General features: G+C 45.4%; 1 protein-coding gene across 4 annotated transcripts in view; it reads left to right on the top strand.

Moving 5' to 3' along the window:
* The window catches only part of CCDC150 (coiled-coil domain containing 150), a 162,776-nt gene that overhangs the window by 58,500 nt on the left and 76,836 nt on the right, over nucleotides 1–27,440 (top strand). For 2 of the 4 annotated variants that reach the window (XM_069726963.1, XM_069726967.1), the window contains exons 10-14: nucleotides 3,138–3,245; nucleotides 3,342–3,466; nucleotides 11,873–12,050; nucleotides 19,368–19,436; nucleotides 26,569–26,661. In XM_069726963.1, coding sequence (XP_069583064.1) covers nucleotides 3,138–3,245; nucleotides 3,342–3,466; nucleotides 11,873–12,050; nucleotides 19,368–19,436; nucleotides 26,569–26,661 — 573 coding nt within the window. The remainder of the gene's footprint in view (nucleotides 1–3,137; nucleotides 3,246–3,341; nucleotides 3,467–11,872; nucleotides 12,051–19,367; nucleotides 19,437–26,568; nucleotides 26,662–27,440) is intronic. The other 2 variants (XM_069726965.1, XM_069726966.1) reach the window with 2 other exon arrangements.

The following is a 27,440-nucleotide window of genomic DNA, read 5'->3' as shown; positions in this document are numbered from 1 at the left end:
TAATGGCCCCATAAGATGCTCCATAGACACATTTGCCCCATATAATGCTGCACAAATGTTGATTATGACCCCATAAGATGCTCCATAGAGATATTTATCCCACATAGTGCTGCACAAACGTTGATTATGGCCCCATAAGATGCTCCATACAGACACTTGCCCCATTTGCTGTTGCTGCGATAAAAAAAAAAAAATCCCATACCTCTCGTTGCTCAGGCCCCCGGCACTTTAAATATTCACCTTTCCTCTTTCCGGCCGCCGCTCCGTCTTCAGCATCTTCTGCACTGACGTTCAGGCACAGGGCACGCACTAACCATGTCACCGCGCCCTCTGACCTGAGCGTCACTGCAGACGCTGAAGATGGAGTGGCGGCTGGAACGAGGAGAGGTGAATATCGCACAGCGCTGCTCTCCCCCTCCCCATTATACTCACATGCTCCTGGCGCGGTGCAGTCCCTGGTTCCCCGACGCTGCTGCCTGTTCCTGTATTGAGCGGTCACATGGTACCGCTCATTACAGTAATGAATATGCGGCTCCACCCGTATGGGAGGTGGAGCCGCATATTCATTACTGTAATGAGCGGTACCATTTGACTGCTCAGTACAGGAAGAAGCTGAGGCGCTGGGAGAACCAGGGACCTGCATGACCGCGCCAGGAGTAGGTGAGTATAATTAGACAGCCCCCGGCCCCCCTCTCCCCTGCCGACCTCTGGGTATGACTCGAGTATAAGCCGAAAGGGGGACTTTCAGCCCTCAAAAATGGGCTGAAAATCTCGGCTTATACTCGAGTATATACGGTAACCCGATCCCTAAATGGCGTAACGAGAAAAAAAAAGGAAAAACGCCAGAATAACGTTTTTTTGGTTCGCCACAACATTGCATTAAAATGCAATAATGGGCGATCAAAAGATTGTATCTGCACCAAAATGGTATCACTAAAAAACATCAGCTCAGCACGCAAAATAAAAGCCCCCAACCCGAGATCACGAAAAATGGTGACGCCACGGGTTAAAATTAATTTTTTTTTTTTTTTTTTAAACAAGCTTTATTTTTTCACCACTTAAATAAAAAAGAACCTAGACATATTTAATGTCTATAAACTCGTAATGACCTGGAGAATCATAATGGCAGGTCAGTGTTAGCATTTGGTGAACATGGTAAAAAAACAAAAATCTAAAAACAGTTGTGGAATTTCATTTTTTTTTTTGAGTACACAATATGGTAAAACCAATGGTTGTTCAAAAGTACAAATCGTCCCGCAAAAAACAAGCCATAATATGGCCATATTGACGGAAAGATAAAATTATGGCTCTGGGAAGAAGGAGAGTAAAAAACAGAAATGCAAAAACGAAAAAGGGCACTGTCATGAAGTGGTTAAAATGAAAGAATCATGACATAGCCCCTTTCTCACCTGACCTAATCCCTATTGAGAACTTGTGTGTGCTTTTAAAACGGAAGATTTTCGGTGAAGGAAAACTGTGACCTCCCTGAGCAGTGTGTAGGTGGCTGTGGTTGGTGCTGCCCAAAAAGTTGGTTGTCAACAGAATAAGAAACTGACAAACTCCATGGATGGAAGGCTTATGAATGTTATTGAAAAGAAGGGTGGCAATATTGGTCGTTTAGTTTGTTTAATGTCAGATGTTTTTTTTTTTTTACCACATTTTGATTTGTTTGGTTATTATAATTACTTTAGCAGATGTAAATTTTGCCACTACAGTGTTATATTTTCAATTGTTTGCTTAATAATTCTGCACACATAGATATTCTCCTGACAAATATAAAACTGCACTTTTACTTTCCTAGATATTCAGGGTTATCAACCTTTTGGGTTGACCAGCAGCAACGTAATTGGTCAATAATACAATTTATCATCAAAAATCCATATTGCCTAATAGTTGTGCACACAGGGTAGTGTCCCCTAAGTTGAGAACGAGCAGGAATTTATGTGGATAAAATGCAGGTTGTGCAGGATTTTCTCCCACAAAGCTGTGCTCCTCCGGCTCTATAACAAGATGCTGGCAGATCGTATGTGTAATATGACAGGCTCATTTTTACTTCAGCTCCAAGACGGATTGACGGCAGCAAAGAAGACTTAACCCTTTTTTTTTTTTTTTTTACAGTCTAGTTGTGCCATATATATTGCCACATAGTAGTGAATGGGATTTGTACAATGCTGAGTCCATATATTGTTTTAACAAAAGTATTTGAAAAAGTTTCAATTTTTTCAACGCTTCGGTATTGATGGGCTATCGTTAGGATGACCTATATGATGAAATATATGATTGGTTGGGTCCAACAACTGGCACTCCACCAATCGGTGGATTAATGCCGCTGCCATGTTCTGGCAGTCGCTGTGACCCAGTCATGGATAGCCAGTCACAGCATACAATTTACAGACTTTGGACCCGCCTTAAAAATGTATGGAACACCTAGTTACGTTCCATACAGTAGAGCGTCTCTCTCTCTCCGTGCCGTTCTATGTAATCCAATAATAAATACCATTGCAGAGTATTTTTCTTCAATACTTATTTATGAAACGTAAAAAATGAGCACTACAATTACATGATGTCAAACGATCCATCGCCAGTTTCACCTAAGTAAAATCCCTACATTACAACATGGTCATGGCTCCATTTCAGCCAAGTTCTGCAGAGTCCAGCCATTCGGGTCATCCCACCTGTGCCTATAGCAATGTTTGGTAAAGGAGTCAACCCCAAAACATTACATTTGATCTCCAGTGTGGTTTATAATGGCTTGTGTAGTAATATGTTATATTGATTGCTTTTTTTTGTTTTTGTGCCCTAAAAAAGGTTTAATTATATTATGAAGAATAGTTAGAGAACCTGTCACCAGGTTTTTTCCATATAAAGTACTGCTAGCACCTGTATGCCCTTATATTCGAGAATGCTGTATATAAATCCCCAATGTGCTGTGCAGAACACAAAGACATTTTATTATACTCACCTGCGGCACGGTCACATTGGGGACTTATGTACAGAACTCGACAATGCTGTATATATAAGGATGTACAGGTGCTGGCAGTATTTTCTATGGTAAAAACCCAGTGATTGGCTCCCTTTTTAATATCCGACAACGCGATCTCACACAGATGCTGATACAGTTATTCTGTATTTTGTAGTGTCTAAATCAGCAGTTGGAGAATCAGTGCTCTGAACTCACCGAGACTGTGCAGAAGATAACCAACCAAAACCTCCAACTTGTGAGCCAACACCAGCTGGAGCTCAAGGTACCCAAATCCTGGATTACTTGACGGTTTAGAGATCCATTCAGTTTCTTTTAGTTACTGTATTTTTTTTTTTGCTATCTTTGATCTGACTACCAGGTAGCACAAGACACTACGGGCAAAAAACTGCAGGAACAGGAAACCTTGCTGAGTATTGTCCAGACAAGCCTAAGTGGGGAAGTGCAGAAAATACTTAATGAGCGAAATCAGATGGAGAGAGAACTGTAAGTTACTCACCTCTATATTATTAACACTGAGATTGATAAGTAAAATTAGTGCTGAGAAGTGATATTGGTTTTGCCTATAGTAATCAGTAAGATTTATTGTGCCACTCACCTCTGCATGACGTCAGTGGTGCTCATGGATTGGCTTCGACAATTGCTTGCCAGGATATATGCCGGCAGGTATCATTCACCTATCCTATTCATTAGAATAGGACTCATACACAATACCTGCCGGCTGTGCACATGTCCTGGCAGGCACCTGTAGATGGAGTATAGCAGGGGAAATTTTTACATTTCATTTGCAAAGTTGCGCTTCAGTGAGTTTTTTTGTTTTGTTTTTTGCTTTTTACTATGATGATCCAGAGTTAACCTCTTCCCGCACAGCCGTCTGGAGCTTATTGGGATTCTGAAATGATGCTCCACAGTTAACCTCTTCCCAACACAGCCTTCATGTGCTGGCAAAGATGCAAAGTCAGGGAGCCTGCATATGATATAACTGTAAGGGATTAAAGGAGTATTTCCATATTACAAATTAATGACATATTCCTGGGATATGATCATCGCTTTATAAACCGTGTGGGTAAAAGTTATAGTGACACTATCCAGCTCTCTAGAGATGAATAGGGGGGTGTTTGTCTTGCTCTCATAAAAGTAAGAAAAGGGATCATCAGTCTTTGCTGCAACATTTCTTGCCAGTTACTGTATATTGCAAAATACTAGTCATCATGAACAATTGCTGTTTGGCCTGAGACAATTCATGAAGTGGCTTCCATTACTACCTATATGCTGATGACACTCAAATCTACCTCTATGGCCCAGATATCACCTCTTTGCTGTTTAGAATCCCAGGGTGTCTATCAGCCATATCCTCCTTCTCTCGCATCTTAAAACTCTGAACTCATCATCTTTCTCCTTCGCCTCATTGGGGGACACAGGACTGTGGGACACAGGACTGTGGGTGTATGCTTCTGCCGCCAGGAGGCTGACACTAAGTAAACTTGTAAAAAAGTTAGCTCCTCCTCCATCGTATACACCCTGACACTGGCTACCAGAGACTCCAGTTTATGCTTAGTGTCTCAAGGAGGCACATCTCTGGGTCCTGGATCTTTGGACCCGATTTTCAACATCCTTGCATTGAAGGGGCGACGGACCTTTTTTAGGGTCCGATCTCCCCAAACCATCAACGGGCAAGTACGTGCGATTTTTCTCCACGTATCCTTTCCCGCTACGTGGGATTCTTCACCGGACTTGGCCCTGACCACCCTGAGGTAGCTAGACTCCAGGCTGTACAGGTGCCCGTAGATGTCCGTGTGTTCCCCCCTGATTTCTACACCCCTGCGCGGCGGTGTTAGCTGGGGTGGTGGACGGTCCCTCTCCTTATCCTGGGGATAATGGAGATAGGGTTCCTGCACCGTCATTTGTTTTACCCCTCGCTGAGTGCGGTGTGACAAGGGGGGCTCCTGGCATTACCTGCTGCAGCGGCCTCCGGGAGTGCGGTGCCTTTTTGGCTTTGCTGAAGCCGGCGCCGTTTCCTTCTCGGGCGGTGTGAGGTCCTGGAGCCCGGGACTTCCGTCCAGCAGACCGTGCTGTGAGGCTCCACCCCCTCCGGCGCGTCACTTCCGGTTCCGGCTTCTCCTTTCTCTGAGGGGGAAAAATTGAGGCCCCGGCTTCGGGCCTGCTCCAGGCCGCAGCATTGATTGGCGGTCCCTCCCCCCTAAGGCCTGCTGTGCATATAAGACAGCGCATTTGGGCTCCGCATCGTGCTTTCAGGATCCATCACTGTACTCGTGGGGACACAGGACTGGGGTAAGTGCTTCTCCCTCCATCTGGCTGAAGCATTCTTTTTGTTCCAGTCTCTGGCCCTGGGTATAGCTTTACGGATCATTGTGTCCAGAAGGGTTAAGACTCACACTGTTCTTTTTACCAGTTGTGTATCTTGTCGTGCCCCTTTTCCGCACGCCCAAAGCAATCGCCTCTGCGAGGCCTGTGACTCTGAACGCGCCCAGGAGCCCCCCCCCCCCTGCCAGTTCTCCAGTAGTCTCTCCGGCTCCGGTCCCTCAAGCAGATGCTGGGGCAACTCCGCCAGAATGGGTCACGTCCTTGTCGCAATCCATGGCGTCCCTTACTGAAGCGATCAATTCTCTGCAGACCCCGGCAGTCAGGGCCGGTAGTCCACCTGTCTCGGAGAGGGCCTCGGGGCCTCAGGAGTCTTCGGCCTGCAGGGGCCGCGCTCTCACTAGGCAGATGCATGGAAAGCGGATTCGCAAAACGTCGTCCTGGCACTCAGGTGCTTCCGCATCCTGGAGCTCTGTATCTCGTTCTCCTTCCCCTGCAGAAAGCGGGGAAGTTGAGACTGACTACGAGTCAGAAGGGTCTCTTAATTTTGAGAATCCTGGGTTTCAGGAGTCTGTAGATAGCCTAATTGAGGCTGTCAATCAGTCTTTGGGGATAGAGGACGAGCTCGCCTCATCCTCTGATCATAAGGTCTCATTTAAGCGGGCTAAACGGGCCCATAGGGTCTTTTCCTCTCACCCTGAGTTTGAGGACCTGATTCGACGCAACCGGGAGCACCCGGACAAGCGCTTTTCAGGGCAAAGAGCTCTGAAGGCTAGGTATCCCTTTGCTTCGGAACTTTGTAGTAAATGGGCAGAAAATCCTTCTGTAGATCCTCCAGTGTCCCGTTTAGCCTCTAACACGTTGCTATCTCTCCCTAATGGCTCATCGATTAAGGATCCTACGGATCGTCTTATAGAGAGCTTGGCTCGTTCCGTCTTTGAGGCCTCAAGTTCGGCAATTTTTCCTTCCTTCGCAGCAACTTGGGTTGCCAGGGCTGTGATATCTTGGTCAGAGACGTTATCAAAGGCTCTCAAAGAAGGTAATTTGTCAGCTGAATTGGCAGAAATGTCATCTCAGGTAGCAATGGCTGGTAGCTATCTGATTAACGCATCCCTAGATGCGGCAGATTGTGCTTCTTCGGCTGCGTCTAATGCTATTGCCATCAGAAGGGCCCTTTGGTTAAGGTCCTGGCGGGCTGATTCTACCTCTAAAAAATCACTTACATCCCTACCGTATCAGGGTGGTCGTTTGTTCGGAGGGAAGCTGGATCAGCTCATTTCTGACTCCACAGGAGGGAAGAGTAAGTTTCTTCCTCAGCAGAGGTCTAGACAGCCTTTTCGTCGCCAATTTCAGGCCCGTTTTAGAACCTTTCGCAATGTTAGATGGGCCCCAGCATCAGGCTCTCCTGCGCAGGGTCGACCCAATCAGGACCGAGACGGTCGGATCCCTTATACGGCCAGCCAGGGGGGAAGAATGCGTCCCCAGTCCACTAGATCCAGAGGATCTAGGACTCAAAGATTTTCGGCTAAGTGACTGGAGGTCTCCTCTCGGTGTCTCCAACAGAGTAGGCGGACGTTTACTTTTATTTCGCCAGGTCTGGCTTCAGGTAATCCACGACCGGTGGGTTGGAGAGCTCGTATCATCAGGGTACAAAATAGAGCTGGTTCAGCTGCCTCCTCCTCGGTTCTTTCCATCCCGTCTTCCCAGGTCCAAGTCTCTTCGTCAAAGCCTGTTCAATTCCGTAGAGTCCCTTCGTATCAGCGGTGTCATTTCTCCTGTTCCAAGAGAGGAAAGGTTTCAGGGCTTTTATTCCAATCTTTTTGTAGTGCCCAAAAAGGACGGAGCAGTGAGGCCTATCCTAGATCTCAAACTCTTAAACAGGTTTGTCCGCGTTCGTCACTTTCGGATGGAGTCTCTACGGTCAGTTATCGCCTCTCTGGAAAAGGGAGAGTTTTTGGCCTCAGTAGACGTTCAGGATGCTTATCTACATATTCCCATCTTTCCGCCTCATCAAAGATTTCTCCGGTTTGCCGTAAACAGTCTACACTTTCAATTCACGGCATTACCCTTCGGGCTGGCCTCCGCTCCCAGGGTATTCACAAAAGTCATGTCTACTGTGGTGTCCATTCTGCACTCCCGAGGTATAGTTATCTTGCCATACCTAGACGATCTGCTGATCAAGGGACCGACTTTTCAATCTTGCAGGGAAAATGTTGGCATCACTCTGGACACCCTTTCTCGTCTAGGTTGGCTGGCAAATTTAAGGAAGTCATCCCTACAGCCGTCACGGAAGATCTCATTTTTAGGCATGATCTTCGACACCTCTCAGGCCCTATCAATCCTTCCCCAGGACAAGGTCCTAGCCCTTCGGCGGGAAGTGAGGAATCTTCAACAACCGTACCCTCATACGATTCGGTGTGGCATGAGGGTGTTAGGAAAGATGGTTGCAACTATAGAGGCGGTTCCGTTTGCGCAGCTTCATCTTCGACCCCTCCAACAAGCTATCCTATCAGTATGGAACAGAAATCCTCTCTCTCTCAACCGCAGATTTCGGTCGTCTCTCCAGGTCAGGCAGGCCCTCTCTTGGTGGCTAAACAGCTCATCTCTACTCAGGGGGAAGCCCTTTCCCCCAACCAATTGGCTAGTGGTCACGACAGATGCCAGTCTCCTTGGTTGAGGAGCAGTATTCTTTCATCACACAGCTCAGGGGCTCTGGTCTCCTCTGGAATCAGCCCTCACCATCAATATCTTAGAGATTCGAGCAGTTCGACTAGCCTTGTTACATTTCCACCATCTTCTGGCAGGTCGCCCTGTCCGAATTCAATCGGACAACGCCACAGCGGTAGCCTACATAAATCACCAGGGGGGCACCCGCAGCAAGGCAGCCATGCAGGAGGTAAAACAAATTCTACTCTGGGCAGAGAGAAATCACTCTGTGATCTCAGCGATCCGCATTCCGGGCGAAGAGAACTGGGCGGCAGATTTCCTAAGCAGTCAGGGTCTGGCCTCCGGGGAGTGGTCTCTCCATCCCGAGGTATTTTTGCAGATATGCCATCTTTGGGGGACTCCGGACGTGGATCTAATGGCGTCCAAGATGAATGCCAAGGTGCCCAGTTTTGTCTCTCGGTACCGAGACCCCCAGGCAATCGCCGTGGATGCGCTGGTATTGTCTTGGAACCAGTTTCATCTCTCTTATCTGTTCCCTCCTCTGGCACTGCTCCCGAGGGTAATCAAGAAAATCAAATCAGAGAGAGTGCCGGCCATCCTGATCGCTCCGGATTGGCCACGACGGACCTGGTATGCAGACCTGGTACAACTTCTCGCCGGGGTTCCTTGGCCGGAGCTTCTATCTCAAGGGCCGATCTACCACCAGAACTCAGAGGTCCTACGTTTGACGGCCTGGCCGTTGAATCTTGGGTTTTAACCCAGGCAGGGTTTTCTCAAAAAGTGGCTGATACCATGATCAGTGCACATAAGCCCGTCTCGGCCAAGATTTATTATCACACTTGGAAGGTGTTCCTTTCCTGGTGTAGAGAGCGCGGGCTGCCTCCTCTGCGTTTTTCCGTTCCAAACATTGTAGCCTTCCTTCAAGCAGGCCTGGATTCTGGGCTTGCTCCAAGTACCCTTAAAAGGCAGATTTCGGCTTTATCAGTCCTTTTTCAGCGCAAGATTGCTACTAATCGTCAGGTCAGGACTTTTTTCCAGGGAGTCGCTCATAAGGTCCCTCCTTATAGGACTCCTTTGGAAGCTTGGGACCTTAATCTGGTCTTAAGGGCTTTACAGAACGCTCCTTTTGAGCCTCTTCAAGATGTTTCTTTGATGTTTCTTTCTTGGAAAGTCGTATTTTTAGTGGCCATAACGTCCATAAGACGGGTATCGGAGCTGGCAGCCCTTTCTCGTCGTCCCCCTTTTCTGCATTTTCATCAGGACAAGGTAGTTCTCAGACCAGCACCGTCTTTTTTGCCGAAGGTTGTTTCATCATTCCACATCAATGAAGATATTGTTCTGCCCTCTTTTTGTCCGGCACCTACGCACCGTGTAGAAAAAGCTCTCCATACGTTGGATCTGGTGAGGTACGTTTCCCGAACGGCTCCTTTTCGCCAGACAGATGCTCTGTTTGTCCTTCCGCAGGGTCGCAGGAAGGGATGCGTGGCTTCAAAATCTACCCTGGCCAGGTGGATAAGGGCGACCATTCAGGAGGCTTATCGCTCCATGGGCATGACGGTTCCGGCCGGAATCAAGGCTCATTCGACTAGAGCAGTGGGGGCTTCCTGGGCCATTCGGCACCAGGCCTCAGCAGAACAGGTTTGCAAGGCTGCGACCTGGTCTAGTCTGCATACGTTTGTCAAACATTATAATGTCCACCCCCAGACCTCTGCAGATGCAAGTCTGGGTAGAAGGATTCTTCAAGCGGCAGTGGCGCATTTATAGACAACCATCATCTGGATGTCTTTTACTGGTGAGTTATTTTTCCCACCCAGTGACTGCTTTAGGACATCCCACAGTCCTGTGTCCCCCAATGAGGCGAAGGAGAAATAGGGATTTTTGTGTTACTCACCGTAAAATCCTTTTCTCCGAGACGCTCATTGGGGGACACAGCTCCCTCCCTGGTAGCCTTATGGCTGCTTTGGTTATATCTGATTACATTAGTCAGTAGGATCTTTTCTAGACATAAGTTTTCTGTATTTATGCTGTTATATTATTTTTTGTGTTTTGTTCTCCTACTGCTTTTTGCACCAAACTGGAATCTCTGGTAGCCAGTGTCAGGGTGTATACGATGGAGGAGGAGCTAACTTCTTTTCAAGTTTACTTAGTGTCAGCCTCCTGGCGGCAGAAGCATACACCCACAGTCACAGTCCTGTGTCCCACAGTCCTGTGTCCCCCAATGAGCATCTCGGAGAAAAGGATTTTACGGTGAGTAACACAAAAATCCCTATTTCCCCATCTCACCTAACTCCCATACCCTATCTATCACCATTAATGACATCTCGCTCTCTGCAGTTCCCCATAGTTCGATGCCTTAGTTACCTTGTTAGGGCATGCCCTAATCATCTCCCGACTTGACTACTGTAATGTCCTCCTCTGTGGCCTCCCTACTAACACTCCCACACCTCTCGAGTCTGTCCTTAATTCTGCTGCTCGACTAATCCACCTCTTCCCACACTACCCCTCTGCTTCTCCACTCTGCAAATCCCTTCATTAGCTCCCAATTCCCCAATCTATCCAGTTCAGACTGCTAACACTGACTTACAAAGCCATCCATAACCTGTCTCAGCCTTATATCTTCAAACTAGTCTATTGCTATCTACCAGCATGCAACCTCCGGTCCTCCCAAGACCTCCCTTTCCCCTCCACACGCATAGGTTCCTCTCTTAATCGCCTCCAAGATTTCTCTCGAGCTGGGATGTGGAGTGTGTCGGTGTCCATTTTGGTGGAGTCTGTATAAACTTGACCAACTCTGACTCTGGAAATATATAATAAATTGTGTACAGTATTACAATGCAGAATGTGCTGTAGATTGTTCCATAAAAAATGTGGAAAAGTTATGAAATGTCTTATAAATGTCTGTTCTATTCCTGATCTAATGATCTCCGCTTATAGTTGAGATGAATCTGTGCTGTACTTTATGTACATGCTCAGTAGTGAGGCAGTGCTGGGGAGTTGTAGCTGAGATGAATCTGTGCTGCACTTTATGTACATACTCAGTAGTGAGGCAGTGCTGTGGAGTTGTAGTTGAGATGAATCTGTGCTGCACTTTATGTACATGCTCAGTAGTGAGGCAGTGCTGTGGAGTTGTAGTTGAGATGAATCTGTGCTGTACTTTATGTACATGCTCAGTAGTGAGGCAGTGCTGTGGAGTTGTAGTTGAGATGAATCTGTGCTGCACTTTATGTACATGCTCAGTAGTGAGGCAGTGCTGGAGAGTTGTAGTTGAGATGAATCTGTGCTGTACTTTATGTACATGCTCAGTAGTGAGGCAGTGCTGGGGAGTTGTAGTTGAGATGAATCTGTGCTGCACTTTATGTACATGCTCAGTAGTGAGGCAGTGCTGGGGAGTTGTAGCTGAGATGAATCTGTGCTGTACTTTATGTACATGCTCAGTAGTGAGGCAGTGCTGGGGAGTTGTAGTTGAGATGAATCTGTGCTGCACTTTATGTACGTGCTCAGTACTGAGGCAGTGCGGTGGAGTCATGAAATCTGAGTTGGTGTCAGGGCAGGGCCTTCTCCCCTCTTTACCAATCTGTCATTCCTAGTGTGTTCACTTTAGTTTCTATTTGTAACTCTTTCATGTACAGTACAACACCATGGAATCAATGGTACTCTAAAAATAAATAGTAAAGTCGATTTGCATGACCTCATCCATTAGCCAGATTAATCTGTGGCCACTGGACGGGAGCCATGAGAACCACTTCTACCTGATGGCATCTGCGACTTTTGTTCTGATTAGCCATGGATGACATAAGGTAAGAGACAGTTCTCATGGCTCATGCCCAGCGGCCACAAATTACTCACGTGTCCCATCTGGGTCATGCAATTTGAATTTCACCAACTCTACTATCTAATTTTCAGAGAAACACTCCGTACAGAGAACACCAAATTTAAACAAAAAGCGAAAGATACAGAGAAGGAAAATGCGGTTGAAATGGAATTGCAAGAAAACACCATTGCTAGTCTGAGAGCTGATCTGGACTCTGCACTTCAGAATAAGACTGTTTTAGAAAACGAAAAGATGATGCTACAGGAGGAGGTATCACACTGTTAAATCTGTCTCACTTCTATTAATCGCATTGTTTTGTGTTGCTTAGCAGGCAGTATACATAACACCTGAGATAATGAGGTGTAACACATATTTTGAGATATCATTTGGCATCGTATTTTGGATCATATTTGCTAATTGTCCATGTTAATTTAATGGGGAAAAGGGGAAGAAGCCATTGCCAGACATTTGGCAGTGCAACAGTGCAAAAAAAAATATTCGTACCCTGTGAACGTTTCCACATTACACCCACGAACTTTAATTCATTTAATTGAGATTTTATGTGATACGGCCACACAAAGTAGAAAGTATTTTTGATGTTTAAATTTTAAAATATATTTTAAAAATATAAATCTGAAAATTGTGACATGCAATTGTATTCAGCCCCCTATAGTCTGAACACCCTAAAAAAAAAAACATAAGTGACCAAATGCCTATAGAAGTCACATGATTATTAAATTGAGTCCACCTGTGTGTAATTTATTCTCAGTATAACTACAGCTATTCTGAGGTTTGATTGAGCACATTAGGGATCAAACAGCATAATGAAAACCAAGGAACACACCAGACAATTCAGGGATAACGTTGTAGAGAAGAGTAAAGCAGGGTTAGGTTATAAAAAAAAAAAAAAAAAAAAAAAAAAATAGCCCAAGCACTGGATATGTCATGGATAGTGATGAGCGGGTATACTCGTTGCTCGGGTTTTCCCGAGCATGCTCGGGTGATCTCTGAATATTTGTTAGTGCTCCGAGATTTAGTTTTTGCTAGACAGTCTGAATACAGGTGGGGATTCCCTAGCATCCATGCAACCGCACATGTACTCAGGCTGGCTAGCAGCCATAAATTATGCAGTTGTGTCAACAAAAACTAAATTTCCGAGCACTAACAAATACTCAGAGATCACCCAAGGGTGCTCAGGAAAACCCGAGCAACTAGTACACTCTCTCATCACTAATCATGGACCATTGTTCAATGCATCATACAAAAATGGAAGGAGTTTTGCACAACTGCAAACCTACCAAAACAGGTCTGTCCACTTAAACTGACATCCCAAGTAAATAGAGCCCTAATTAGAGAAACAACCAAAAAGCCCATTGTCACTCTGGAGGAGCTGCAGAGATCCACAGCTCAGGTTGTCCACAAGACAACTATTAGTCATATACTCCACAAATCTGGGCTTTATGCAAGAGTGATGACAAGAAAGCCATTTTTAAAAGCAAGCCATAAGATGTCCCAGTTTGTAAAAAGTCATTTAGGAGACACAGCTACCATGTGCAAACTATGCTCTAGTCCGATAAGACCAAAGTAGAACTTTTTGTGCTAAATGCAAAAGGTTGTGTGTGGCGGTAAACTAACGCTGCACATCACCCTAAAAACACCATTCTCACTGTTAAACATGGTGGTAACATCATGCTGTGGGGATATTTTTCTTCAGCAGGGACATGGAAGCTGGTCAGAGTAGATGGAAAGATAGATGGAGCTAAATACAAGGTAATTGTGAAGGAAAGCCTGTTAGAGGCTGCAAAAGACTTGAGACTGGAGCGTAGGCTCACATTCTAGCAGGTGAGTGCGCCCATCGAGATCTGCCGCCTGGCACACAGCAAATCTCGAGGTCTTGCTGCTGGGGGTAGCCGAGACCCCAGAGAACATGATTCCGGTTTTGAGATCGCCGTTGCTAACCGTGTAGCGGCGACCGCAAAAATAAAAGTCCGATGTGCCATTAAATTTCTCTCTCCTCTGATGTGATTGCACATCAGAGGATATAGAAATAGGGTCCCCGATTTCCCCCCCCGGTACTTCCTGATGCTCCTCGGCCCTCCGCCATCTTCATCCGGGAAGAAAATGGCAGGCGCATGCGCAGTGCGCCCGCCGAGATCTGCCGGATGGCACCCGGCAACAGTAGGAAGGCTTTTCCTATTGGTTCATTTTGGTCACTGTGATAGACCCTATCACAGTGATCAAAGTAAAAAAAAAAATGTGAATAAACCCCCCTTTATCACTCCGTTAGTTAGGGGAAAATAAAGAAAATGTATTTATTTCCATTTTTCCATTAGGGTTAGAGTTGGGCTAAAGTTAGGGTTGGGGCTAAAATTGGGGTTAGAGTTGGGATTAGGATTAGGGTTAAGTTTGGGATTAGGGTTATGGTTAAGGTTGGGGTTGGGGTTAGGTTTAGGATTAGGGTTGGGATTAGGGTTAGGTTTAGGATTAGGGTTAGGTTTGGGATTAGGGTTATGGCTAGGGTTGGGATTAGGGTTAGGGGTGTGTTGGGGTTAGGGTTGGGATTAGGATTAGGTTTGTGGTTAGGGTTATGTTTAGGGTTGGGATTAGGGTTAGGGGTGTATTGGGGTTTGGGTTGGGATTAGGGTTAGGGATGTGTTGGGGTCAGGGTTGTGATTAGGGTTATGGTTAGGGTTGGGATTAGTTTTAGGGGTGTGTTGGGGGTAGGGTTGTTATTAGGGTTAGGGTTGTGATTAGGGTTAGGGTTGGGATTAGGGTTAGGGGTGTGTTGGGGTTAGGGTTGTGATTAGGATTATGGTTAGGGTTGGAATTAGGGTTAGGGGTGTGTTAGGGTTGGAGTTAGAATTGGGGGTTTCCACTGTTTAGGTACATCAGGAGGTCTCCAAACGTGACATGGTTCCACCATTGATTCCAACCAATTTTGCATTGAAAATGTCAAATGGTGCTCCCTCCCTTTTGTACCCTGCCGTGCGCCCGAGCAGTGGTTTACCCCCAGATATGGGGCTTCAGTTTACTCGGGACAAATTGGACAACAACTTTTGGGGTCGAGTTTCTCCTGTTACCCTTGGGAAAAAAAATGGGGGCTAAAAAATCATTTTTGTGGGAAAAAAAAGGAGTTTTTTATTTTCACGGCTCTGCGTTATAAATTTCTGCGAAGCACTTGGGCGTTCAAAGTGCTCACCACACATCTAGATAAACTGCTTGGGGGGTCTAGTTTCCAAATTGGGGTCACTTTTGGGGGGGGTTTACTGTTTAGGCACATCAAGGGCTCTGCAAATGCAACATGACGCCCGCAGACCATTCCATCAAAGTCTGCATTCCAAAACGGCGCTCCTTCCCTTCCGAGCTCTGCCACGCGCCCAAACAGTGGTCACCCCCCACATATGGGGTATCAGCATACTCAGGACAAATTGCACAACAACTTTCGTGGTCCAATTTCTCCTGTTACTGTTGTCAAAGTAAAAATTTGGGGGTGAAAATATCATTTTTGTTGAAAAAAATCAGATTTTTTTATTTTCACGGCTCTACGTTATAAACTTCTGTAAAGCAGATGGGGGTTCAAAGTGCTCACCACAGATCTAGATAAGTTCCTTGGGGGTCTAGTTTCCAAAATGGTGTCACTTGTGGGGGATTCCACTATTTAGGCACATCAGGGGCTCTCCAGATGCGACATGGCGTCCGATCCCAATTTCAGCCAATTTTGCATTGAAAAAGTCAAACGGCGCTCCTTCTCTTCAGAGCTCTGCCGTGCGCCCAAACAGTGGTTTACCCCCACATATGGGGTATCTGCGTATTCAGGAGAAATGGCGCAACTAATTTTGTGGTTCATTTTCTCTTTTTACACTTGTGAAAATAAAAAAAAATTGGTTCTGAAAAGTAAAGGGTTAATAAACTTCTTGAATGTGGTTTTGAGCACCTTGAGGGGTGCAGTTTTTAGAATGGTGTCGCTTTTGGGTATTTTCTGTCATGTTCACCCCTCAATGTGACTTTAAGGCTGTGTGCACACGTTCAGGATTTTTCACATTTTTTTCTGCGTTTTTTTGCCATAAACCTACGATAAAACCGTGAAAAAAATGCATAAATTAAGCATCATATTATTAGAATGCAATCCTCAATTTTTGTGCACGTCTCGTTTTTTTCCGCGCCGGAAAAACAACGCAGCATATTCATTCTTTGTGCGGAATTGCGGGGATCCCGCACACATAGGAATTGATCCGCTTACTTTCCGCATGTGGCTATGCCCACCATGCGGGAAGTAAGCGATCATGTGCGGTAGGTACCCGGGGTGGAAGAGAGGAGACTCTCCTCCAGGACCTGGGAACCATATACCGTACCTTTTAAAAAAAAAAAAAAAAAAAAAAAAAAGAATTAAAATAAAAAATCATGATATTCTCGCTCCTCGCGATGCTCCTGTTACCAGGTATGCTTTGCAGCAATGACCTGTGATGACGTAGCGGTCTCGCGTGATGCTACGTCATCTGGGGTCTAGATTGTGAGCCCCATCGGGGACAGTGATGATAATGTGTTCAAAACTGTAAAGCGCTGCGGAATATGTTAGCGCTATATAAAAATAAAGATTATTATTATATTGCTGCGAGGCATTATTGGGAACTGCAGCATTGCGAGGAGTGGGAGGGCTGTGGGGGACGCCGGAAGGTGACACGATTTTTTTTTTTTTTTTTTAACATTCGGCAGCATCAATAGTAAAAAGTTGGTCACACTTGTCAAACACTATGTTTGACAAGTGTGACCAACCTGTCAATCAGTTTTCCAAGCGATGCTACAGATCGCTTGGAAAACGCTAGCATTCTGCAAGCTAATTACGCTTATAAAACGCTAGTGTTTAGCGAGAAAACGCATGCCAATTCCGCATGCGTTTTACCCGCTGCACAGTTGCGGAATTTGCCGTGGAAATTTCCACGGCAATTACGGATGTGTGCACATAGCCTAAATGTGTGATGGTCCCTAAAAAAATGGTTTTGTAAATTTTGTTGTAAAAATGAGAAATCGCTGGTCAACTTTTAACCCTTATAACTTCCTAAACAAAAAAAATTTTGTTTCCAAAATTGTGCTGATGTAAAGTAGACATGTGGTAAATGTTATTTATTAACTATTTTGTGTGACATCTCTCTGATTTAAGGGCATAAAAATTCAAAGTTTGAAAATTGCTAAATTTTTAATTTTTTTTGCCAGGTTTCCGTTTTTTTCATAAATAAACGCAAGTAATATCGAAGAAATTTTACCACTATCATGAAGTACAATATGTCACGAAAAAACAGTCTCCGAATCAGCGGGATACATTAAAGTGTTCCAGAGTTATAACCTTATAAAGTGACAGTGGTCAGAATACTAAAAATTGGCCTGGTCATTAAAGGGAACCTGTCACCCCCAAAATCGAAGGTGAGCTAAGCCCACCAGCATCAGGGGCTTATCTACAGCATTCTGTAATGCTGTAGATAAGCCCCAGATGTTTCCTGAAAGATGAGAAAAAGAGGTTAGATTATACTCACCCAGGGGCGGTCCCGGTACGATGGGCGTCGCGGTTCGGGGCCTCCCATCTTCTTACGATGACGTCATCTTCTTGTATTCACGCTGCGGCTCCGGCACAGGCGTACTTTGTCTGCCCTGTTGAGGGCAGAGCAAAGTACTGCAGTGTACAGGTGCTGGGCCTCTCTGACCTTTCTCGGCGCCTGCGCATTGCAGTACTTTGCTCTGCCCTCAACAGGGCAGACAAAGTACACCTGCGCCAGAGCCGCAGCGTGACTACAAGAAGAGGACATCATCGTAAAAAGATGGGAGGCCCCGGACCACGACGCCCATCGTACTGGGACCGCCCCTGGGTGAGTATAATCTAACCTCTTTTTCTCATCTTTCAGGATGCATCGGGGGTTTATCTACAGCATTACAGAATGCTATAGATAAGCCCCTGATGCTGGTGGGCTTAGCTCACCTTCGATTTTGGGGGTGACAGGTTCCCTTTAAGCTGCAAATTGGCTCCGTCACTAAGGGGGTTAACATTCTGATCAGACTGTATGAAGCCAACTGCCATGTTTTGGGGAACCTCTCAGTGGGTCCTAACTTTTATTGCTTTAAAGGAGCAGCGTCGCGGCGACAATGCACCAGCAGGGCTGGCAGCCTGTTGCCTCACAGCGCCCATGCTGCAAAACTCGTGACTCCAGACTGCACTGCTCACAGTGCACAATACCACAGCAGCAATGGCCGCCACCAAGCACCAACACCAAGTGAAAAGAGCATTGAAACTCTCCTTCCTCAAGCTCTCAAACGAGAGGTTCGTGACAACGTAGCAGTGGGCTTCCTACAGTCTGAACAGAATGTTAAACTAAGTTATATGTATGTATGTATGTGTATATATATATGTATATATATTCATTAGATGAATGTATGGATTTTTGGAGGTTATGGCCATTCTCTCTTTTTTAAGCATAGTGTGAGTAAAGATATTTGCCTACCGCCACCTTCTCCAGTATTGAGTGCTGTTCTGCGCCTCTTCTCAGTGACATCACCGCACTTCAGACTCTCCAGCTCACTCTGTGCTCTATGCGTGAGCCGAAAGTCTCTTTTACAATGCAATTCTATAATGCTCCCTGTTCTGACGTTCCTTAGGCTTACATTGTAAAAGCCACTTGCGGGTCACGCAGAGCGCAGAGTGACCCAGAGAGTCTACAGAGGGTGACATCACTGAGAAGAGGAGCAGAACAGCTGTACACTGGAGAACGTGGCGGTAGGTGAGTTTCTTAACACACACTAGACTACATATACCTATTTAGCAAAAAAAAAAACCTTCAGGAGTCCTTCTTTAACTTGGAATTATATTGCCATGCTTAAAGGGGTTGGCCACTTTCCTTTATCTTATCAAGTTCACTAGGAACATGATTTAATTTATTTTACTCACTTAACTTAAATAGCGCCATTAATTCCTCTGCGCTTTACAGATATTATTGGCACTGTCCACATTGGGGCTCGCAATCTACATCCCCTATCATTATGTCTTTGGATTGTGGGAGGAAACCGGAGAACCTGAGGAAAACCCATGCATACACGGGGAGAACATACAAACTCCTTGCAGACGTTGTCCTAATGTATAAGTATTACAGGTTCTCTACTTGCACTCGTTAATTTACCCTTCTTCACCGATTGCACAGCTCTCCTATTCACAAAATGGCAGTTCGTGGAGGAGCATGTGACCCTCATCCTCCAATTGAAAAACACTTCAGATGGGAAAGCGGGCTTTAAATTGGAGAAAGCTGAATGACCGGATTGGTTACGTGCTGCTCCATCAGCTGCCATTTTGTAAGTAAAGCTGTACTAACAAGTGCAGGAGGAGAACCTACAATACTTATATATTAGCAAGTGCCCAAGACAATTATTGTAATAAAGTTAAAGTGGCCTAGCCCTTTAAGTGCTTCCTTAATTTTTTTGGAGCAGTGTATTATTATTTTATATTCTATAGAAGAATGACTGTAGTAAATGATGTAACCTTGTCCGTGTGTTCACATTTGCAATGTACTATACACAGTTGTTGGAAATAATAATGTGTGTTTTATGCAGTTTTATAAGACTCTTAATGATTTTATGGAGAAAAATCAAAACCTGGAAGTTCACTTGACTGAAAGCAAGGTACGGTAATTATCATCACCTTGAATGGGTTGTCCACCACTTTTTTGTGTTTAAATAAATAAATAAATAAAAATCTCTGCATCTAAAAAAACATTGTATACTCTTCTACTGATCTCCTACCTCTCCTTTTTGTAATGTTTTTTGGGCCCAAATCTTTTGGGTCTTTACTTCCTGGTTTCATCCTTGACTCGATGGAAATGGACAGGAATGCCTGCTTGCTGGATGAGACTGGTCACAGCTGCGGCCAGAGACTGGCTGAGCTGGCATTTTCAGCCATTTTAAGGCATGAGGACAGAGTCTGAGAGAAAATACCAGTGGGTGGCTCTTTTAACCCTTTTAGATTATTTTAAACCGTTAAAGGGGTTATCCATAACTTTTGTTTTTCTTTATCGCATGATTGGGGGGAGACAGGTAATCATGGGTGTGTGCTGCTGTTGCTAGGAGGCTGACACTATGCAAAAAAAAAAAAAGTTAGCTCCTCCTCATCAGGGTACACCCACCAACTGGCACAAAGCTCGTCAGGGTTAGCTTGGTGTCAGTAGGAAGAAGCAGACCTGGATCTGATCGCAGATCCGTCTTTTTCTCCTTAGGTCACCTTGTTTGTGTGTTATTAATCTTTTGCTTTGTTTTTTCAGATTCTTCTCTTCAGGGTAGCAAGGTGTTAATTCTCACCCTGTTTTCCCAAAATATGAAACCGAGAGAACAGTTTGGTGCCGTCCACATTGTACCCTCCTTGGGCAGAGCCTTACCTCTTGACACTTGAAGTATGTCTCAGGGTGGCTTGTGGCGACAGTCCTTTCTTTTTCCACACCTCAGGCCTCTACTCGCAGCAGTGCCAGGTGGAATACTGTGGTCACTCTTCAGTGACCCTCCCCTTCTCAGGGTCGACACGGTCTTCTGCACCGTCTGGGCCTACGACGGTGTGGGAAGGAGGATCCCCTTTTTTCCAGTGACGCCATCCTCACCTGGGGGGCTCATGATGCCATCCTCTTGACTGAAAAGAGTGAGTCGGGACCTAGATCACACAGGTACTGTTCCCCCCTTCTTCTCCACAGTTACTTCTCAGATGGCGGGGGAGTATCCACAGGGACTATGGATGCTTCAGCTTCGTTCCTTACATCGCATGTTCTCTACACACCGATATCTAAGGAAAATTTACTCCTCTGCTTCTCAGGCCTCCACTTTCCCTGGCCATGCCCAATTTTTCCTCGTGCACACCAAGCAATCAGCAAGCGAGTGCCCACGCGTGCACTCCAGCCTTTGGAAGCGCTAGTCTCATTCCTCAACAGCGCTGACTTGTTCACGGCCCCCCCTTCGTGCTCACCAGCCAATCAGGGCTCTCTTGAGCGTTTTCCCTCCTATGGGAACGCTTGTCTTTTTTGCCACAGCGTGGCTGTATCAGTGCGCTGGGTCTATGCCCCGCCCCTTCTTTCTTTCCAGCTCGGTGACATTGCAGATCCAACTGCAACTGCCGGCCTCAGGATCCGATCTTGATTCCCAGTCCGACTCTGATCTCGACACGGACCAAGCTACTCCAGGATATGATCAGCAACCTCATAACTACCGCCAACCAGATCCTCAATATTGAGGAGGAGTGTCCTGCCCCAGATCACACTGTTTCATTCAAAAAGCCAAAACGCCCTTCCCGGATGTTTTCCAATCACAAGGCGTTTGAAAGAACCTTTAAAAAGCAGTAGGAACACCCAGAAAAGCACTTCCCATAGAAGGCAGTTGGATATCTTAAATCCTTTTGGTCCTGATCTCCTCAACTGATGGGAAGAATCACCCGCCAGTCTCACGCCTGTCCACAAACACCGTCCTGTCACTTCCTGATGGCTCCTTTCTCAAGGACTCTACTGACAGGCACATCAAGGCCCTTGCAAAGTCCACCTTTGAGGCCGCTGGCATCTCTCTCTCTCTCTCCATCCTTTGCTTCCACTTGAATAACAAAGTCAGTGTCCGCCTGTGCAAAGCACCTTGAGCAGGGCATTTAATCAGTGGCCTCTCCGGCGAACTGGCTGATCTTGCAGACCAGATTACCCGCGCAGATAAATACCTACTCGCCACGTCTCTTGATGCTGCCAGCTGTTTCGCCTGTGTCATCAGCAATATTGTAGACATATGCAGAATCCTCTGGCTAAAGGCCTGGCATGTGGACCCGACATACAAGAAGTCCCTTACCAATCTTCCCTTTCAGGGATCACAACATTTTGGGTCTAAACTGGATCAGCTCATCTCGGGCGCCAACGGTGGTAAGAGCACCTCTCATCCCCAGCCTGAGCCTACATGTCCATTCACCATTCATTCATTATTCATCCATTCTAAGGGGCGCTCTGCCAAACCCTCTGGTGCCCGATATAATAGATTCTCTTCTACATGTTGGGTCACCCCCACCTGGGAATCCTTCTTTACCGGGATGCATGGCTCTCAGTAGTCAACAGCCCCTGGGTCAGGGAGTACATCACCACAGGTTACAAGATAGAATTTTCTTTTTTTTCATGCAGATGTTTTCTTGTGTTCCGCTCTCCATGGTTCACGTCTCAGGTTCCTGATTTCTTCCATGCCATCAACTATCTCCTCCAGGCAGGGGCCATGGTTCCTGTTCCCTCTCAAGAACGCCTCTCAGCATGGGAAAAGAACTATGGTTGTAATTAAGATAACTGTTTTGAATGTTTTATATTATGCTGAAAAATTCAATAAACAGATTTATAAAAAAAAAAAAAAAAAAGAACGCCTCTCAGGATTGTATTCCAATCTTTTTCTGGTTCCAAATGAAAACGGTTCTTGCCGTCCGATCCTAGATCTCAAGCGACTAAACCGGCGATTGCGCCTACGTAATTTCCGAAAGGAATCCCTACACTAATTTTCCTATGCTTGCTGTTTGATGCCGCTCCCCAGTTTTATCAAGAAAATCAAGGCGAAAGGAGTTCCAGTCATCCTAGTGGCTCCAGATTGGTCCAGAAGAGCCTTGTATGCAGAGTTGGTCAACCTACTCGCTGATGTACCTTGGAAGCTCCCAGACCGACCAGACTTACTCTCTCAGGGTCCCCTATTCCACCTGAATTCTCAGTCTGTCAATCTAATGGCATGGCCGTTGAGGTTTCATTCCTGAGAGGGGCAGGTTTCTCATCTCAGGTCATACAGACCATGATTAGGAATGCCTCTCCGATAATGGTAGACGTATGGTCACCATAGAGAACCTCCCAGTATCCTTAACCGGAGGTCCATCGTCCACATGTAGGGAAAGGGACTGGGTGTGGGATATTTACGGACTTCCCTGTTAAACCCGTTCAAGCTCCTGTCCTCACAAGGACAGGCCCCAAGTGATCCCTAACTATGGACTCCACCAGATCATGGACAGTAGTGAATTCTCCCAACGCGTTTCATATCCAGTAATGGACACTCATCAGGGGAGCAGATATGCCAGTGAGAAATGGGCGATAGTCCAATAGAGATAAAATAATAATAATAATAATCTTTATTTTTATATAGCGCTAACATATTCCGCAGCGCTTTACAGTTTGCACACATCATCATCACTGTCCCCGTTGGGGCTCACAATCTAAATTCCCTATCAGTATGTCTTTGGAATGTGGGAGGAAACCGGAGTGCCCGGAGGAAACCCACGCAAACACGGAGAGAACATACAAACTCTTTGCAGATGTTGTCCTTGGTGGGGTTCGAACCCAGGACTCCAGCGCTGCAAGGCTGCTGTGCTAACCACTGCGCCACCGTGCCGCCCAAACAGTCCTTTTAAGAGAAGTCATTTTTAAAGAGCAGGGGCTCGCAGTGGCTAGGTACCCATGCTGCCTCCTAGAAGGATTGCCACCATTAACACAAACGGCAGCATGGGTACCTAGCCACTGCGAGACCCTGCTCTTTAAAAAGGACATGATTTGGGCACAATAGTACGTTCCTTCCCTTGGGGCTGCAATATGATGTCCCATGGTTACCTGTGTCCCACAATGAAGCGATAAAGAAAGAAAGATTTTTGGTACTCTCCATAAAATTTTTCTTGGAACCTTCATTGGGGGCACATCACCCATCCTTATTTTGTTGGGCTTGTGGGCCTTGGTTGGGCCTGTATGTGGTTATTTGTTTGGACTCTCGTACTGCGTTTTCACTAACTGACGAGCCTTGTGCCAGTCGGTGGGTGTAGCCTGCTGAGGAGGTGCTAACTTTTTTTTGCCTAGTGTCAGCCTCCTAGCAACTGCAGCATACACCCATGTTACCTGTGTCCCCAACGATGGCTCCAAGAAAGAGATTTTATGGTGAGTACCAAAACTCTTACTTTTTTTTTCCCTATGTGGCTAAGCACTAATCGGCTGGTAGTTAGTACCTACCTGCTTTTGTTGCCATGCAGCGATCTCTCCCAGCTCACAGCTTCTGCTGGCGATTCTCCAGCATCCTGTGACGTCAAGTTAACAGCAGTTCTTTCTCTCTGCTCTGTCGACGGAGCATTCTTACCAAGGTAATGATGATTGACAGCTCGCTCCCCTTTGTGTTAGGCTCAGCTTGCTCTCAATCAATATTCCGTCGATAGTGATGCCCCATCGACAGAGCAGAAGAGAAAGAACTGCTCTGATGTCGTGATGTTGCATGATCAGGAGAATTGTCGATAGAAGTGGTCTGTGACTGCTCTGAGCAGGGAGATATCATTACAGGGCAGCACAAGGCAAGTAAGTAGCTAACCTCCGATAAGTGCTCAGCCCAATAGGGAAAAAACTGTCCGGGATAACCCCTTAATAATGTCCTTTATAATTATTTTCTGGTAAATTTATTTAAAAATTGCCACTTTAAAAGTCAGCATTAGTGATGAGCGAACGTGCTCAGGTAACGTTTTATCTGAGTACGCTCGAGTGTTATCCGAGCATCTGGGAGTGTTCATATGTGGCTGCATGATTTGTGGCTGTTAGACAGCCTGAACAATGTGGGGATTACCTGTTTGTTACACAATTCCCATATGTGTTGAGGCTGTCTAACAGCCGCAAATCATGCAGCCACAGAGACTCGAGCATAATATATGGTGGGGGAAATAGTTATTTGATCCCTTGCTGGTTTTGTAAGTTTGCCCACTGACAAAGACATGAACAGTCTATAATTTTAAGGGTAGGTTAATTTTAACATTGAGAGATAGAATATCAAAGATGAAATCCAGAAAATCACATTGTATAAATTTATTTGCATTTTGCAGTGAGAAATAAATATTTGATCCCCTACCAACCATTAAGAGTTCTGAAACCTACAGACTAGTTAGACGCTCCTAATCAACTATTTCCCTGAATTAAAAACAGCTGTCTTACATAGTCACCTTTATAAAAGACTGCTGTCCACAGACTCAATCAGTCAGACTCTAACCTCTACAACATGGGCAAGACCAAAGAGTTTTATGAGGATGCCAGGGACAAGATCATAGACCAGCTTTGTAGCTGGAATGGGCTAAAAAACCATACGTGAGAAGGAGACAACTGTTGGTTCAGTAGTAAAAAAAATGGAAGAAATACAAAATGACTGTGTGAGGGTGATCTCTTAAAGTGAGATCAATATGATTGCTGACCAAATATAAGCTGAGTGCGTGCTTAGAGGCTAAGAATGTATCAGATTCACAGAGACGATTCACACTGCCTCTCTGTCAAAGTTGGTGCCCAACTGAACTTTATTCTCAAAGCAAAAAAATATACTAAGAGCAGGAAATAGGGGGGTCGCACAGCTCCTGTACAGCTAGTCACTTTGTAATTGGTCCAGTCCAAGCTTCATTTCCAAATATGATGTATTCCAGTGTCTTCACTCCTGCATTCCAAAGATTCCTTCCAAGACGGTTTCAAGGATCTCCAAGAAATCTTCAAAGACACAATCGCCATCTTGCTACACCATATCTGAACTGACTTATATAAGGTTTAATAATTGATTTCATTAGCCATTTTCTCCTTCACAACTGTCAATCGACATCGATCTGGGGCGTGGGGTATCTTTGATCATGAGGAAGGTGAGCCTAAAACTACACGGGGGAACTTGTTAATGATCTCAAGGCAGCTGGGACCACAGTCACCAAGAAAACCATTGGCAACACATTACGCCGTAAAGGTTTAAAATCCTGCAGCGTTTGCAAGGACCCTCTGCTCAAGAAGGCATATGTGCAGGTCCGTCTGAAGTTTGCCAATTAACACCTGAATGATTCTGTGAGTGATTACGAGAAGGTGCTGTGGTCAGATGAGATAAAAATTGAGGTCTTTGGCATTAACTCAACTCGCCGTGTTTGGAGGAAGAGAAATGCTGCCTATGACCCAAAGAACACCATCCCCACTGTCAAGCATGGAGGTGGAAGCATTATGTTTTGAGGGTGTTTCTTTGCTAAGTATGCAGGACTACTTTACCGCATCAATGGGAGAATGGATGGAGCCATGTACCGTAACATCTTTAGTGTGCAACTTCCTTCTCTCCGCCAGGACATTAAAAATGGGTCATGGCTGGGTCTTCCAGCAAGACAGTGACCCAAAACATACAGCCAAGGCAACAAAGGAGTGGCTCATAAAGAAGCACATTAAGGTCCTGGAGTGGCCTAGCCAGTCTCCAGACCTTAATCCCATAGAAAACTTATGGAGGGAGTTGAAGCTCCGAATTGTCAAGCGACAACCTCAAAATCGTAATGATTTAGAGATGATCTGCAAAGAGGAGTGGACCAAAATTTTTCCTGACGTGCGCAAACCTCATCATCACCTACAAAAAACGTCTGACTGCTGTGCTTGCCAACAAGGGTTTTGCCACCAAGTATTAAGTCTTGTTTGCCAAGGGATCAAATACTTATTTCTCACTGCGAAATGCAAATAAATTTATATAATTTATACAATATGATTTTCTGGATTTTATTTTTGATATTCTGTCTCGATGTTAAAATCAACCTACCCTTAAAATATAGACTGTTCATGTCTTTGTCAGTGGGCAAACTTACAAAATCGGCAAGGGATCAAATGCTTATTTACCCCACTGTATGAGCACGCCAAGATGCCCGGACAACACCCGAGCGTGCTCTGATAAGACGGTGTATGAGCATGTTTGCTCATCACTAGTCAGCATTTTTTTTCAACTATCTGTCTCTTGCATTATTTTCCTAATGACATACATTATCTTGCAGTTGGAACAAGAGTTGCTCCAGAGTTCTCTGTGGGTACAAGAGCAGGAGAATAAACGTCTTGCAGAACGTGTGGCATTACAAGAGCAAGAACAGGTAAACTTTTGTTTAAAAATGATCTTAAAGGGGTCGTCCACTATGTAGATATTGATGGCCTATCTGATGGATAAGTCTCCAATATCCGATCAGTGGCCTCCGACACCTGACACCCCCACCCTTCAGCTGTTTGCAGCGCACGTTCAATTGAATGGCCACTGGACTGCAGTACCCGAGAATGGCCACTAGACACTGAGGCTGTTCTGTGTCTGCTCTGTACACTGTGTACATTGATCTGCAAACAGCTGAATGGAGGTTGGGCCTTAAAAGAAGTTGTCCACTTTATTGCAGTATTTTCTAACATGTCATAATATGTTAAGGAAGGTCACAGTAAGTCTTACAGTGCCAACTGATTACCTGAATGCTTCATTGGGAGGCCCCTGTAATCCATGGATGTTACATTTTAGCAATGGACAGTAGTGATCCCTGTATCCATATAAGTAAAATGATGGTGGTCATTGACTTAAACTTGTCACCACTTTCCTGGGTTTTGATGGTCTTGCCTCAATTTGTACATGTGCTGAATGAGTGCGGATACATAATAATAATAATAATAATCTTTATTTTTATATAGCGCTAACATATTCCGCAGCGCTTTACAGTTTGCACACATTATCATCGCTGTCCCCGATGGGGCTCACAATCTAAATTCACTATCAGTATGTCTTTGGAATGTGGGAGGAAACCGGAGTACCCGGAGGAAACCACGCAAACACGGAGAGAACATACAAACTCTTTGCAGATGTTGTCCTGAGTGGGATTAGAACCCAGGACTCCAG

This window comes from Ranitomeya imitator, chromosome 5 (genome assembly GCF_032444005.1).
Source record: "Ranitomeya imitator isolate aRanImi1 chromosome 5, aRanImi1.pri, whole genome shotgun sequence".
Lineage (NCBI taxonomy): Eukaryota > Metazoa > Chordata > Amphibia > Anura > Dendrobatidae > Ranitomeya > Ranitomeya imitator.
This window is presented reverse-complemented; position numbering and strand designations above follow the sequence as displayed.